At 47.7% G+C, this 16,779-nt stretch overlaps 1 protein-coding gene across 27 annotated transcripts in view; it reads left to right on the top strand.

Annotated features, from left to right (window-relative positions):
• LDB2 (LIM domain binding 2) overlaps positions 1 to 16,779 on the top strand; it is a 397,713-nt gene that overhangs the window by 318,256 nt on the left and 62,678 nt on the right. For all 27 annotated transcript variants that reach the window (XM_084971612.1, XM_084971616.1, XM_084971610.1 and 24 more), the window contains 2 exons: positions 4,081 to 4,203; positions 7,458 to 7,541. In XM_084971612.1, the coding sequence (XP_084827738.1) occupies positions 4,081 to 4,203; positions 7,458 to 7,541 (207 nt within the window). The remainder of the gene's footprint in view (positions 1 to 4,080; positions 4,204 to 7,457; positions 7,542 to 16,779) is intronic.

Genomic DNA, 16,779 nt, shown 5'->3' with positions numbered 1-16,779 from the left:
TGCACAACAGAAAATGTTTTCTTAATTGGGGACCCTTTTGATTTCGGATTCCAAGTGAAAGGCAGCTTTTTTTTTTTTTTTTTAAAAAAAGGCCAACTTGAGATAAATGCTACATTAATTGTATTGATTAAGAGGAATGCACAGAATTTTTCTAAAAAGAGAAAACATTAATTCCCCTTCATATGCTATGCCCGTTGTGGTTTTTTGGTTTTTTTTTTTTTTTTACCATTTCCAAACAAGGAATATGTGTATTTTTTCTTAAGTGCCCCTATTCCATTTGCTGATTGTTGCATATAAAATAAATCACAAAGCCTTCTGTTTCCTTTAACCTCCATGATGGGGGCAGTGGGTGGAGAGGCTGCACTCGGCTGGGGAGGAGGCCATGGGTATAATTACTTGGGGAAGATCAGTGGTGACCAGATTCTCCTCCTTCATTCAAGGAAGTCAGTCATTTAGTTTTCCTTAAAGAAAACACCCAACCCAGTGAACTCGATTCAATTTTCGGGCTTCCTCTCTTGTATGCGGTGCTCTGCCCTGGATAAAGCTGATTCCTTGGTTTTGGCTGAGAAAGGAGGAGTCCAGGGCTGTTGCAACGTTCCTCTGCAGAGGCCTGCAGCAGTTTGACCTCAAGCGTCATCCTCAGCTGGTTCGCTATGTCACAGTATACAAAGAACCCAACGTAACTTGACCTTAGAGATGCTCCAGCGGAGTAATTCATCAGAAGGCATCTAGGCCTTCCCTTTATGAAATTCTCTTCCAGTTGAAGTAAACCAGAACCTCTCTCTGCCTTGGGTTTGTGGTTCATAAACACAAAACAAATAAGATTAGATAATAATAATAAAAAAAAGCATGACATTTAACTGGACTAATATTTGTTTAAACAACCAATGATCCACTCTCTTAAAAAGAAAAGGATCATAGCATCCAAATATCCCTGTCCTGTGTTGTCAAGACATTTCTGTCACCAGCTGGCTGTGGTTACCTCTCTTTTGTGAAAGCCTTCACTGCAGGTGGCTTCTGTCCTGTTAATGCCCCAGGGGGGATTGTGTGGCTTAATCTCCATGCAACTCTTTTGAAAACCTTGGTAAATTAATTCCAACGCTGATGCTGATGAGGCTCTAGAGGCATGGGGCAGGGATGCTGAAGTCTTCCCCTACTTCCCCATGCTCCACTCTCTTGACGAAGATGCCAGAAACCAGGCTCTGAAGACCACTCCGCCAAAGAGTTTTGGGGCGAAGAGCCCAAATGCTTGAAATTACCCACAGATTCTGCTAATTGGATCTGAATTAGAGGTCTTCACCCAGATTCTCGATAATTATCGGACAGTGCTTCTGAGACCTTTGATAAAATGAAAATGGCAGATGTTATTAGCATCTTTTTAAAGTAGTTGCCTACCAACACTTTACGAATTCTCCTGCCCTGGTGTTTGACTTATTGGAAGAAAATATTACCTTAAATTAGAGAGAATAGATACCACCTACGCTGGTGCCTAGGACATAGTTGGAACTCAATACATGGTGGCTTTTTGTCTTCAATTCTCAGAGAAGGGAGTGATTATTCATAGTTCATAGAGGGCTGGTAGAAATACATTCATGGACTATAGTTTGGGAAATGATCATATTCCCTATTCAGTTGATTGTTATTTTTTGGCTGAATTTTTTTTATTAAAGTGTAGTTGATTTACAATGTTGTGCCAATTTCATCTGTATAGCAAACTGATATAGTCGTATAGTCATACAGAAATATATGCATTCTTTTTCTTACATTCTCTTCCATCATGGTCTATCCCAAGAGATACGATGTGTAATGCAGTGATTTCTAAAGTTTTATGTGGTTTTTTTTAATCTAAAAAATCTTGCTCCAAAAAAGCTTGATCAAAACTCCACTGTTTGGGAGTTCCCATTATGGCTCAGGGATAACGAACCCAACTAGTTGAGGATGCAGGATCAATCCCTGGCCTCACTCAGTGGGTTAAGGATCCAGCATTGCCATGAACTGTGGTGTAGGTCACAGATGTGGCTTGGATCTGGCATTGCTATGGCTCTGGTGTAGGCTGGCAGCTGCAGCTCCAATTTGACCCCTAGCCTGGGAATGTCCATATGCGTCCAGCGTGGCCCTTAAAAGACACATGCACACGCACAAAAAGTCCACTATTTAAAACAGGTCAAACTGAAGCTGTTCTGGTTGATCCAGAAGGGGAGTGGGAATCTCACTGTCCTCCCAGCAGCCCTGAGACGCAGCTCATAAACCACAGGTCTCAGATAGGACATTACGACAACCACTGGCCTAAAGTTCTGTCTGCTTTGGTTGTATGTCTGATATCGTTGAAGCTGTCATTTCCTGTCATCCTACTATGTGCCACGTGCCATACTAGGCCATCTACACATACAGTTTTATTTAATATACTCTCCCAACAGCCCTACCTAAGGATATTAGTATCCTCATTTTACAGAGGAGGAAATGGAGTCATGGGGAATTTATTGGACTTTCCCAAAGTTCCCAAAGAAATGGAGGGAGTTCCCGTCGTGGCGCAGTGGTTAACGAATCCGACTAGGAACCATGAGGTTGCGGGTTCGGTCCCTGCCCTTGCTCAGTGGGTTAATGATCCAGCGTTGCCGTGAGCTGTGGTGTAGGTTGCAGACGCGGCTCGGATCCAGCGTTGCTGTGGCTCTGGCATAGGCCGGTGGCTACAGCTCCGATTGGACCCCTAGCCTGGGAACCTCCATATGCCGAAGGAGCGGCCCAAGAAATAGCAAAAAAAAAAAAAAGACCAAAAAAAAAAAAAAAAAAAAAAAAAGAAATGGAAAGTGGAGTCAGGATTCGAATCTAGTACTTTCTGACACCAAAGTTCCCATCCACCATGTCATCCGGCGTCTCTAAGGCAAACACGGACTGAATAATGAGTTGTAATTATTTAAACCGGACCCATAAGCAGCCACCACTGCCTATCTGTTCATTGAGACAGGATGAGTGGTATGAGGCTACCCAGCATCTTCTTCCACTTCAAAGTCATTAACAGTGAAAAGAAAGGTACATAAAATAGGAACTACCTGCCGAAATTCACGCTACCCCATCACTGATCACTCTCTCAAGGAGTTTCTGAGGCTCATTAATAGTATATATTTCATTAATAGTATATATCTCCTTAGATCAGTTTGGTTCCCCACCCCCACCCCAAAGCCTGACCCTTTGTGCAAGCAGAATTTGTCATGGCTGCTAGGATGTGATTCAAGGGATATACTCTAATCATGCCCCTAATTTCCACATGTCAGAAACTGATACCCACAGCCTTGAGTTACGCATTGCCCTCTGGCATTTCTCTTTGGAAATGAAAACTTCCTCTGGCTGGGTAACCTTGTAGCCACTCATATGTAAGCAGGAGTGCTTTTATTAGATACTTTCACCCCGAGTAGGATTACCAATCAAACAGAGCTCGGATGCCTGTGGTAGATGCCTATGGTGGAAGGATGATGAAAATGGAGGGAAAAGGAGGTGAAAGAGCACCAGTTCTATGGAGGACACACTGTGTACCAGTTTTTGACATCAGCATTACTAGAGGATGGGCTTTGTCTGCAGATTTACCCATAGAGAAAGGAGGGCTCATGGCATTTCAGTGGTAACTAGCCGTGTTACCAAAAGCACATGGCTGGTGAGCAGAGCTATGCTGCCTTTTTTTTTTTTTTTTTTTGTCTTTTTAGGGCAAAACCCGAGACACATGGAGGTTCCCAGGCTAGAGGTCAAATCAGAGCTGCAGCTGCCGGCCTACACCACAGCCACAGCAAAGCAGGATCCTTAACCACTGAGCAAGGCCAGGGATCGAACCTGAGTCCTCATGGATACCAGTCAGGTTCATTACCACTGAGCCACAACGGGAGCTCCTATGCTGTCTTTTGACCCCACTGCTTCCAGAGCTTATATGCGCCTCGATTCTCCCTGGGTACATCAAGTGTCATATCTTTGTCAACGTCCCGTGTCACCAGAGGGGAGTCAGGAAGGCCACAGTGAGTGGCTGCCATGTAAGTCACAAAACGTGGCTATCACACAGAATGTAACCACTGAGCTGCTGTTTGTCCCTTCCAGGTATGCACAGAAGGCAGACTGATCTTGGAGTTCACCTTTGATGATCTCATGAGAATAAAAACATGGCACTTTACCATTAGACAATACAGAGAATTAGTCCCAAGGAGCATTCTAGCCATGCATGTAAGTAACCGCATTTCTCTTTGACTTTCTGCCCTTTGCTCCCCTCATTTCACTCAAAAAGGAGAAGCTCCCAGAGTCTTCACACTTTAGGCCGTGCGTCATTTCCAGTTTTCCCCCAACTATTTTCCACCCCAGCCCCTTCTCCCCCTCCTGTGTCTCTGAGTTTGGTGCATTGCGAGATCTTTTCTTTCTTTTCTTTTTTGTTTTTTTGATACCTTATTATTTTAAACTCCACATGGAGGTTACCTCAATAAACTGTTTGTACTTTTCTTAAAATTCCATTCTGTCATTATCAAGTACGGCTCTGCCCAGGCTAATAAACATGCTGTGTACACATGGAGAAGGGAAGAAAACCAGGAGGAAGAAAAACACTTCGCCGTTTTGATTAGAACCACCTGACAAGCCCAGGGCCGCCTGTGCCTCAGATCCGTGACGTCTGCACCCTTCCTAACCTCGGCGTTGGAAGGGAGCGGACGATCTGGGGTTCTCTTGGCTGCCTTTGGCTGTAAATCACATCAGATTTATTGAGCGCCAACGAGCGGCAAGGGTAGCGTCGATGCCAATCTAGAGAGATGTTTTCACCGAAGACTTGATAGGAGCGGGTCAGGTCAGTCCTTCCAGAACGCATGATGCAGTGGTTTCAGCGAAAATGCTCTGGAGAAAAATCAGAGTTCGGGAGCCTGATTTTTAAGACCCTGTAGGATGAAAAGCCACAGTAGCAAGCGTTTGTTGGGTATTTGCTACCCTGGGCCTTGTGCTGAGTATTTTGTATGCATTATAGTTACTCCCTCTACGAGTTCCCTGGTGGCTCAGCAGGTTAAGGGTCTGGCATGGTTGCTGCCCTGGCACCCGATCCATCCCTGACCTGGGAACTTCTGCCTGGCGTGGGAGTAGCCAAAAAAATTTTAATATTTAATCTCTATAGTAACTGCAAGAGGTGCGTTATTATCCTATGTTCAGAGTGAGGCAAAGGGGGCTCAGAGGGGTTTAATAAGTTGCCCCATGTTTTCCAGCCCAAAAGGGACAATTCAAGATCTCACATCAGCTTGTTTTGACTCCACCACCCAGGCTGAGAAGCAGTGTCCCTGCTGCCCAGGGTCACCCTGTCTCCCCCCTGGCCTCCATCCTCGGCACCCTCCTTCTCACTGGTTAACTCAGCCTCTGCCCTCTCCATCGGCCCAGTGCTCTCTGCTGTGGCTTTCCCACTCAGCCCATCCACCTGTCCACCGAGCCGAGCCCCAGGTCCTTTGCAACTTTCATGGCCCCATTCACATCCTCCGCTCTCCCTGAAGCAGTCCGGAGTAGCCCCTCTGACTAGCCTCCAAACAGCCTGAGAGGCAGCAGAGGGAGTGGTCAGGAGCCTGGGCCTGAGATGTCATGGGTTTGAGTCCCTGTTCCTGTGTGGCCTTGGGCAAGAGACATGCCATCTCTGTGCTTCTGGTCCCTCATCAGTAAAATGGGTACAGTGATAGAGCCTGCCTCAGAGGCTGGGTTGGAGGATTAGGACTGAGTGCACATAAGCACTTAGGCCAGTGCCTGGCACATAGTAGGACCTCTGCACGTCTTGGCGATTGGCTTGAAGAAGGCAAACACGTCTTTCCAGGCAGTTATTACTGTCCTGTCTTTCACCTGCAGCGTGAGCGCCCGAGGTTGGCCACCACTGCTTGATGCCTCTCTGTAGAGAGGCAGCTTCATTTTCCATGGAGGACCCTCGTTCCCGAAATTGACGTGAAAAGTGATCAGCTTTGACTGTTTTCTCCTACATTGTTAAAAATGTATAGACACAAAGCCAAGTGGTGGTGTGGCTGTGAGGAAAATTGAGTAGAGAAAAAGAATAAATGACGGTGTTGGTATAACCTAGAGAGTCTCAAGAACACAGACCTGGAGACAAAGGGGTGTTTACTTAAGACTTCCTCTGTTTAGCAACAGTTTGTTTATACCAAGAAAGAAAGAAGGGAAGACAAACAGAAACAAAGAGTGTCAGTCAAGAGACTCACCTTAGAAAAGAATCCAGAAAGAATTGTCTTTTTTTTTTTTTTGCTATTTCTTGGGCCGCTCCCGAGGCATATGGAAGTTCCCAGGCTAGGGGTCTAATCGGAGCTGTAGCCGCTGGCCTACACCAGAGCCACAGCAACGAGGGATCCGAGCCACGTCTGCAACCTACACCACAGCTCATGGCAACGCCAGATCCTTAACCCACTGAGCAAGGGCAGGGACCGAACCCGCAACCTCATGGTTCCTAGTCGGATTCGTTAACCACTGCGCCACGATGGGAGCTCCTTTTTTTTTTTTCCCCCTCTGGTTCAACAGAACATTGGGGTGGCCGTGGAACCACCATACGCTTTTTTAAAATGGAGTTAATATTTTGGAAAATATGATGCGTACCCTTACAGTCGTGGAAGATGAGAATTTTTTTTCTCTTTTTAAGGCAGCATCTGTGCCCAATGGAAGTTCCCAGACTAGGGGTCGAATCAGAGCTGCAGCTGCCAGCCTACGCCAAAGCCACAGCAACACAGGATCCGAGCTTTGTCTGTGACCTACACCGCAGCTCACAGCAACGCCAGATCCTTAACCCACTGAGTGAGGCCAGAGATTGAACCCACGTCCTCATGGATACTCTTCGGGTTTGTTACCTCTGAGCCACAATGGGAACTATCAGGATGAAAATTATTGAGAATATCTGTTTCCAGCCTTGACCTAATGGGGAGGAAAATTTAGAATTCTTAAATAAATGTATATGTGATGGAAGTTGCAAAGTTTCCAAATAGAGACCACCCCCCCTCACTCCCCACCACATGGCAAGCTGTTAAAAGCAACACTGTTATAATAAGCACCAAAGGCCAGCCCTAAAGAATGGCTCTGCCAAATCCATCGGCCCCACCTTCCCTAGGGGGGCACTAAGGACCCAGTGGGGTATCCTGGTCAGATTAAATGACCCTCCTCCTGAAGACACAGGGCCTCTCTACCCAAGAAGGAAAGATGTTTCTCCCAAGCCCTGAAAGCACGCCTGACTCAGTTCGGTTCTCCATGGCAGTGAGCCTTGCACCATTGATCCAAAAATGTCCTTAAGCATTATATGCAGGTGTCTTCCAAAGGCAAATTAAATTCTCTCCATCAGCCCGCCCCCTGCCCCTCTGAGCGAAATCAACAATGTGCGGAGTGCATTGCTCAGCAGCCGTGGCACCGTCAAGGACTTCCTTGGTGTTGTCTTGCAGGGATGAAATATACGATTTTTTTTTTGTTCCCTGTTTTAGGCACAAGATCCTCAGGTCCTGGATCAGTTGTCCAAAAACATCACAAGGATGGGGCTAACAAACTTCACCCTCAACTACCTCAGGGTAAGACCAATGGGTTGATTATATTTCCTGGTGAATTTGAAAAACATTTTAGAACTGTCAGTGTATCTCGAACCAAGGAATGAGAATGAAGGCAAATAGCACGATATGTTTCTCTCATACCACGGCGAACGCGGCCGTGTGTGTGTGTGTGTGTGTGTGTGTGTGAAGGTTGAGATTCTTCTCTGTATTCGTATGACCCTTGGAAGAAATTATTCAGAGGCTGGCAATGCCTTGGCACTGTGTCCTTTCTGATTGCCTCAGGTTGCTAATGCGCTGTGGTTGAGTCCACGGCCTCTGCGTCTCCCTCCAGGGGCCAGTCACCCCTGCGGAGGCCCCGTGTGTCCTCCAGAGAGAGTCCCCTGCGGAAATGCACCCCGGTGCTGTCACACAGACATTTAGACATTTATTTCTAAGGCGTCTTAGGGGCTCTCTGTGTAACATGTAACAGATTTCCTGGTTTGGCTATAAAGTCCATTTTTATTTTAGAAAACGAACTTTTCGGCAAAACTCTCTCCCCACTTAAATCCTTAGAGCCTCTGTATTTGGTCTAACGGGGTAACACGTATCACACCTGTTTGGAGTGTGGAACTGCAGGCATCTTGTTACGAGTGGAGAACACGGTTTCCTCCATAAAGCACGTGCTGTCTTCCAGAATCAACAAGAAGGCAGAGGCTATGTGCCACCTTCCTTGGCCTCTGAGTTGCTGGCTTCCTTCTTTGTCCTGATGTAGCAGGTCACCTCCCCAGCCCCCCCCACCCCATCATAATGTTTATGCTGTCATTTCTTTATCCTTAATTCAGGCTGGTGAATTTTGGTGTGTATTCACAACCCCGTAAGCTCACTCACGTTTGTATATGTTGAGATGCTGAATTGCTTTAGCTGGACTTTCTTCCCTGTGCATGAGGAATGGTTTGGACAAAAGTTGCCTAAGTCATGCCCTCATTGCAATGGGCCAGGTGCTGGAGCTAGACGCTGGAGAGTCAAAGCCAAAAGTCACGGTACCCGTTATCCAGAAACTCCTTCCTACGAGGGCTGGACCCCTAAAGAGGGAATGTTAAATACAAAACGGTGATTACCATGATGGTGGCTACCATGAAAGAAGTTTCCAGATGGTGGACATCAATCAGAGAAGGCTTCATGGAGGAGGCAATGCCTGAGTAGGATGTGAAAGAATAAATAGAGCTAAACCAGAAAAAGGAGGGGTCAGGGCATTTCCCTCAGAGGGAGAAGGAAGAGGATGGAATTCTAAGCAGTTTGGTGATGCTGGACATGAAAGGAGGAGCCAGGAGAAGTGAGAGAGAGAATAAGTTGGGAGCCAGGTCTTAGAGTGACTAACTGGCCAGGCTCCTGGGCCAGGAGCCTCTGAAAGGGTTAAACATGGGAATGACAGGGTCCCCCTTCTGGGTGGAGAGAGAAGAGCCTTTTTCCATTGAGTTTAGATTCCCCAGAGCCAAATCCAGGTGAGGCAAGAGCCCACAGCCAACGTCACTCCCCACCACCTCACCCCAATACTCCCGCCATCTTGGCAGCCATAAGCCAGGTCATTCTCCACCTAGTTCCTGCTCAGTGGGCCACTGGGATCTGCCCAGGAGGGTGGGTCGAGAAGGGAGGGCTCCCAGCCAGGGGAGCTAAGGCCCTGTTCTCCCAAACCTCCAGGTTCTGCATTCAGAACTGGCTCCCTGCAGGTGAGGAGAGGGATAGACTGGGGGTTTGGGATGGGCCTATGCACACTGAGGTATATGGAGTGATTGGCCAACAGGAACCTTCTGTAGAGCACAAGGAACTCTCCCCAGTGTTCTGTGACCATCTCTGTGGGAAAAGATCTGAAAGAGAATGGATGTGGGTACATGTGTAACCGAGTCACTTTGTTGCACAGTGGAAATTATCACTACATTGAAAACCAACTATACTTCAATAAAACTTCAAAACATGGAAAAAAAAGGAGGGGGTGTCCTGTTGTGGCTCAGCAGTAATGAGCCTGACTAGTATCTATGAGGACGTAAGTTCGATCCCTGGCCTCGCTCAATGGGTTAAGGATCCAACGTTGCTGTGAGCTCTGGTGTAGGTCACAGATGCAGTTCAGATCCAGTGTTGCTGTGTCTGTGGCACAGGCTGGCAGCTGCAGCTCCGATTCACCCCCTAGCATGGGAATCTCCATATACCATGGGTGCGGCCCTGAAAAAAAAGGAAAAAAAAAAAAAAAAGAACTAGCTCCCTTGTGGGGCTGCCGGCACAGTGGGGGTGGGGAGCAAGGGTGAGTGAGGGTTTGCAGTGCTGTTCTAGCCACAGGTTTTCAGACAGCTGCCTCACAATGCTGCGTCTTGTCAGGGGTAGGAGAGGTTGGGTTTAAACCATCTGAAGATGCCTCTCTTTAGGCAGAAAAAGTTGCACGTGTCAGACGTGTCCTCAGTTGACCCCACGCAGGAACCTGGAACTTTGCAGTCTATCCTAGACTCAGTCGCTAACTCTCTGCTGAGATCCTGCACAGATGCTTTACGCCATCTTTTAGCTGCTTTTAGCATCAGAGTCATAAATGCTGAATTTCTTCCTCCCCTACCTCTACCCCGCCCCCAGCTCCCCTTATTGTCATCAGTAAAATGATGACCTTCTCTTTGGGGTCCACAGGCCCTCTCTGGTCCTCACATCTGTCGTTCTCTCGGACTCCAGCCCACGGGGGCTGAGGACATCGTACCTGCGGAAGGGGGACCCCACCAACCCCTCTGCGGATGCTGACACAGGAAGCCATTCGTGGTTCAGGGCAATAGAGAGTAGATGCTTAAATAGGGAGGAGACACTTAAATAGAGGATGCTGCTTAGAGGAGTGCTGGCTGCATGCTGTGCCCCCCACACACCTGAAGCAGGAGCCTTCACAAGGGCCCATGTGCACTTGCACCTTCCGTAAGAGAGCTGGGCACAGAGGGTGTAAGGACGCCCCCAAATGGCAGAACCAGGACTTGAACTCCAGAATCTATGTGCTTCGTGGCAAAACTGCCGTCTTTCTAGTAAGAAAGTAGAATGATGATTTTAAAAATTTTTCCGTGGAATTATAGTTGATTTACAATGTTATGTTAGTTTCAGGTATGCAGTAACGTGATTCAGTTATATATGTGTGTATGTGTGTGTGTGTATATATACTATATGCTATATATTCTTTTTCAGGTTCTTTTCCATTGTAGATAATTACAAGAGATCAAATATGTAGTTCCCTGTGCTATACAGTAGGCCCTTGTTGTTTATCTATTTTACACATAATCGTACGGCTCTGTCAATCCCAAACTCCTCATTCAGCCCTCCTCCTGCCTCCCCGTTGGTAACCATAAGATTTTTTCTCTGTCCGTGAGCCTGTTTCTTCTCTTTTTTTCGTTTTTTCAAGTTTTATTGAAGGATGGTTGATTTACAACGTTGGGATCGTTTCTGCTGTACAACAAAGTGATTCAGTTACACACAGACACACATCCTTTTTTTTTTTTTTTTTCAGATTCTTTTCCCATATAGATCATCACAGCACATTGGCTAGAGTTCCCTGTGATACATAGCAGGTCCCCTCTGGCCACTCAATCCATGTAGCACAGTGGGTAGATGGCATATGTATCATTTTTTTAGGTTCCACAAATAAGTGACAAATGATATTTGTCTTCGTCTGGCTTCTTTCACTTAGTATGACAATCTCTAGGTCCACCCGTGTTGCTGAAAATGGCAATATTTCATAGAACGATGATACTGATAGGAATGGGTAGAGCTTTTTCTGCCTTGATGGGGGAATCGGCGTCTTTCACTGGCTCCTTAATCTACTTTGCCCCAAGAAATGCCAGTTCCCTGGAAGGTTAATGTGAGGATATTAAGCCTCAATCCATGGAAGCGGGTTTCCTTCGTCCGGCTCTCTGCCCTCCCTCGGCCTGACACCGCCTGACCGACCCGGCTCCTCATCCAGGTTCAGAGGCCGCTTGCCTTTCTCGCTGCCACTCGTGCCATCACCCATTCATCTGTTGGTTGGTTCAGGACAGACCCGCTCTGTCTTCCCGGCACCATGAAGACGTGGCCTCCTTCCTAATGTGGTGCCCATGGGTGGGTGGGTGAGGCCAGTGCAGCCAAGCGGGTTACAGCTCCAGCGAGGTGAGCTGACATGGTTGTGCCAGGCCCGTGAGAGCCCAGGGAAGGATCTCTGGGTCTCCAGAAGGCAGTCAAAGTAGAAGCCAGCCTCCCGTCCATAGCTCCTCGGAGCAGCTGTGGGCCCCTTGGCAGGTCGTGGCAGGGCAGAATCTCAAACTGGGGCCCCGAACCAGCAGGGCAGTGTCTTCCATGATGAGACCTGGCCTGTCCATGGTCACTGGGAATGAGAAACCGAGGTTATTTTTCTTTTCTTTTTAGGGCCGCACCAGTGGCCTATGGAAGTTTCTAGGCTAGGTAGGAGTCAAATCAGAGTTGCAGCTGCTGGTCTGTGCCACAACCACAGCAACACAGGATCTGAGCTGTGTCTGTGACCTGCACCACAGCTCACAGCAATACCGGAGTCTTGACCCACTGAGCCACAACGGGAGTTCCACAGAAGTTATTTCTTTGGTCTAGAACCAGAATCTAAGATTTCCCTAGTACTGTTATCGCCTAATATTTAAAAGACAGCTGAGCAGTCTTCAAATGCATTCATGTAACTCTTTGATGACCAGGGGTCTTCACCATCCCCTGAGGAACCAGGCCTTTGCCTCAAGCCTCAGAAAGTCGTTATGAAGTGCTATTTAAACAGCGGTCCGAGGACCTTCCGTAACCACGCCCAGTATCAGAAGAAGAGGTTAGACGGTTATGTAGGCAACTATTAATCCTGGCCTTCTAAATGGTAGAAGAATTTTAAAAATCAGTGCATCCTGCTTTGGAAAAGAGGGATAGAGATCTTAAATACTCCAGACATTCAGAGTTCCCTGGTGGCTCAGTGGCTTAAGGACCTGTCATGGTCCCTGCTGTGGCTGGGGTCATGACTGTGGGGTGGGTTCCATCCCTGACCCCAGGAATGTCCACATGCTGCAGATGCAGCCAAAAAAAAAAAAAATACTCCAGACATCTGAAGTTTCAATAAGCTTTGTCTTTCAAGAGACAAAATTAAGCAATACAGAAAGGAAGCAATCATAATCGCCTAGCTTTGCCAAAACAAATTCGTTTACTCCCTTGACATTCTGAATCATCCTTGGGGAGGTCTGAGGTCAGTGAAGGTGTGATGCCCACCGAGGCAGCTCCCCTACCTGGAGGCGGGCGCGGGGGAGCCCTGCAGCCCAGCTCCCCAGCTTGTGGACAGTTAATGATGCTGCCTGGCACACGCGCCTGCTGCCACTCGGGTGGGGACTCCGGGTGACCTGACGCTTTTGAAGTGACACCAGAACAGCTGTTGTCGTTTGATTTGAGTTGTCAGACGGCCTGCGTTCCCTCTGTTGCTTCCGAGCACAAGCCTGGAGGTGCGAGATGCTGAGGGGCGCCATGGCTGACTTGCTGGTCCCCGTGGAGCGGAAGCAGGAGGTGGCCAAGCAGGGATGCGCCCTGACCAGGTGCGGCATTGCTCCCTCTGAAGGTCTCCTCAGTGACCTCTGGGAGGCCAAGGCTCGCTGATTAAGTGTCCCTGTGCTAGTTATCCAGGCTGAGGCTGGGGCTGGGGCTGGTAGAAGGCGGATGTGTGAGTGACTGTTTGCCATCCCAGAAACTGGGTGGTGTGTTTCACAAAGCGTGTCGTGGACAGGGACTCATTTCCTAATGTGGAGGTGACAGCACCCCTCCATCAGTGTATTCTGGGGAGGGAATGAGAGACCTACAATGGAGAGGAGGTGGGATTTCAGGAACGTGTCCTTGGGCATGTTGGATGGGAATGGCGGGGGGCAGGGGTGGAGTCCAAGCCCACGTGACCTGCCTGTGCAGTCAGTTCCCACCAGGTCCCTTTGCCTGCTATTCATCGTCCATCCCACCATCATCTCTGAGACCCCTCTTGGGTGCCAGGTCTCCACCTCCCGGCAGGAGATCACTGCCTGGTAGGTGAGAAAGAAAATAATAATAATGGCATAGGAAAGTGACTTCCCAAACGCACAGAGCTGATGAGTGGCAGACTAAGGATTTGAACCCACAGTCTGTCTCCAGGCACCAGTACTGTCAGATTGTGGGATGCTGGGTGTGGGAGATGCAGAGTCTTCAAGGAGGAGCTGCCTTTGAATTGATTCTGAAAGATGAGCAGGTGGTCTGAGATGGACCAGACAGAGGGTCCACAGGGAGCAGTGTCAGAGAAGGATGGAGAAGGCTGGGGAGTGGGGGAACACTAGGCAGTTCTATCTAGCTGGAAGGTAAGTCATACGTTTATTTAAGATGCTTGAGTCCAGAAGGTACAAAATGTAACTGAATGGTACAATTCTAGAGAAAGTCCTGTCCTGGAAAGAGCACGGCATTTCACCCCGGGTCCTGGGCTTGAGGGTCAGGCAGGCAAGAGGATGTCTCAGAGGACAGCTACTTGCTGGCTGTGTGACCCTGGGCAAGTTACTTGACCTCTCTGAGCCTGTCTCCTTATCTGGGAAACAGGGCATAACCTCTCCCTCACTGGATTCTACTGAGATAAATGCAAGTGGAGCTCCCTTCTCTTTGCCAGGTGCACTCACTCTCATAGGGTCTCTGGTCCTTTCTCCTGAGTGGAATTGAGTCATCCACTGGAGTCCCGAGTATTCAGAGCTTAGGAGAAGAGCCGTTGTGGGTCAGCACACCCAGGAGTCTGGTCCTTCTTTAATTCTCGCCTGTCCTTTCATCAAAGCGAAAGCCCTTTCTAACTCAGGGTCTGAAATGGCCATCGTTTCAAAATCACTTCTGTGCAGTTCGTGTATGTAAATGTTTGCTGGGTGCAGGAACGGTTTTCTTTAAATAGCTTCAAAGAATAAGCCTTTCAGATTGAAAATGAAATGATTGATGTCTGTTTCATTTCCTCACCCATCAAGAAAATGAGGGTTGGTAATGCAGAACCCATGTCCCAAGCCTTTAAAGGAAAGCTCCCCCCACACTTCCAGGATGGCCGTAAGTAGAATGTGCCAATTTCACTCATCACCCATCAACAATAGAGGGGGCCACTCTTTCTCCCTAGACACTGTCAAAACAGCATTGCTTTCAGCCTGGAAGATTTGAGGTAGTTTGGCTTGGTTTTTGTGGCTCAAACGGTAATGAACCTGACTGGTATCCTTGAGGATTTGGGTTCAATCCCTGGCCCCGCTCAGTGGGTTAAGGATCCGGCGTTGCCATGAGCTGCAGCATAGGTCTCAGATGCGGCTCAGATCTAACATTGCTGTGGCTGTGATGTAGTCCGGCAGCCACAGCTCTGATTGGACCCCTAGTCTGGGAACTTCCATATCTCCAGGGTATGGCCCTAGAAAGACCAAAAAAAAAAAAATTTTTTTTTTTAAGTCCCTCATCTAACCAAGATACAGTTTGGGTGGCTTTGACAATGTGCCAGGCACAAAAGGACTGGGGCGGGGCGTTTACAAGAAGGGATGAGGCAGGTTCCCTTTCGTGGGGAGCTGCAGACCCGTTATAAGTAGACCTGTTTCCGGTTCACATTGTCCAGCCTCCACGGGGGACCTCAGGTCATCCAGAATGTTCCTTCTCTCCCCGCAGTCTCAGGATATGCATCCTTTCTGGTCTCAGAAGATGACTTAGACTCTGCTACAGTTTCTAGTGCCCTGGTCCATGGCTCTGCTCCCGACTTTGCACTTAAGGGCCTCCACGGTCGGGCCTCTGCTACTGATCAGCCACATCCCTTCCCGTCCGAAATGCCATCCTGTAGTGGCACGAACCACCTGCCGTTCTCCACACTGGTCAGGCTCTCCTGTCTCCATGGCACAGTACAGACAAACCACTGGGAACACTGTTTCGACCCTCCCCTTCCCATGCAAGTTTCCCAGCGAGCTTCTCCTCATCCTTGCATCTGTCACCTCCTTCTCGTCACCCATCACCTCCCCTGAGAAACTCTGCCTGACTCTCAGCGGGGGCAGCTGCCCACCCCGCCATGCCCCAGCACTCTGCACACGTGGTCTCCTGCCTCTTGGTAGATCCTGCATAAGAACTGTCACTCCACTCATCTGTCTCCTGTGCTAGACTCAGAGCCACCTGAGGACAGATTGATTATCTTGCATTATTTCTAGGGCCTTGCAAGGTTCGATCTCAATAAGCGCCCAGTCAATATCTCTTGAATGGAAGGTTGTGGGTTTGGAAGGTTGGTAAAGGGAAGACGAGATTTTGAGTCACACATGTGAAGTACTAGAACTCAGACGAATCCACTTGCCCTATGGCATCTAGGAGGAAAAAAGTGTGATTCATTTTCAAAGTCCCTACCTAGAACTTTCACCCTGAAATCCAAAGAGAAGGATCAAATGCATTGAAGAAATGAAAGAAATATTGCATAGCACCTCCAGAGGGCTCTAGTGTGCAAAATTCCCACTTTAAATAGTCAGAAATCCCCTTGTCAAATTTTTTTTCAATTTTTTAAAATTATTTTTCGATTTTTTTGTTGTTGTTTGTTTGTTTGTTTTTAGGGCCGCACTTGTGGCACATGGAAGTTCCCAGGCTAGGGATGGAATCTGAGCCATAGCTGCCAGCCTACACCACAGCCACAGCAACACTGGATCTGAACTGCATCTGTGACCTACACCACAGCCCACGGCAACACCAGATCTTTAACCGCCGAGGATTGAACCCGCATCCTCACAGATACGAGTTGGGTCTGTTACCACTGAGCTGCAACAGGAACTCTTTTTTTTCAATTTTTTATTCTAATACTGCTTCCTCTGCTTGCTCTGAATCAGTATTTAGTTTTCACTCTACGTGCCATTGCGTGCTTCTCGTTATTTTGGAAATGTATTCTTTCAAATCTCGAGGACACATTTTTTACTGGGTGATTATTTCTGTCTATTTCCTTTGGCCAGCTTTTCCTGACGCTTGGACACTCCAACTTTATTTTAGCGTTGAAAATTTTTAAGAGTCATATTTAACACAACTTTAAAGCATCGCATTATCTTACCTCCCAACCAAAAGGTATTTTCTTTGTGTTTCCTCTTGCTCTTTATCCATCTATAAGCATAATTTCTGCATAAATGTAATCAGCATACATACCATTTCTTAATGTTATTTGGTAAACATTTTTAATGTTTCTACATAGTCATCACATTAATCATTTATCATAGCTCCAGATATCCCAGGGTGGGGTTCGTTTAATCATTTCTCTCCAAATGTCGAC

This window comes from Sus scrofa, chromosome 8 (assembly GCF_054392235.1).
Source record: "Sus scrofa isolate SSC_HxYL_T2T_F1_AM1 chromosome 8, Sscrofa_HxYL_maternal_Yorkshire_Landrace_v2.0, whole genome shotgun sequence".
NCBI lineage: Eukaryota > Metazoa > Chordata > Mammalia > Artiodactyla > Suidae > Sus > Sus scrofa.
This window is presented reverse-complemented; position numbering and strand designations above follow the sequence as displayed.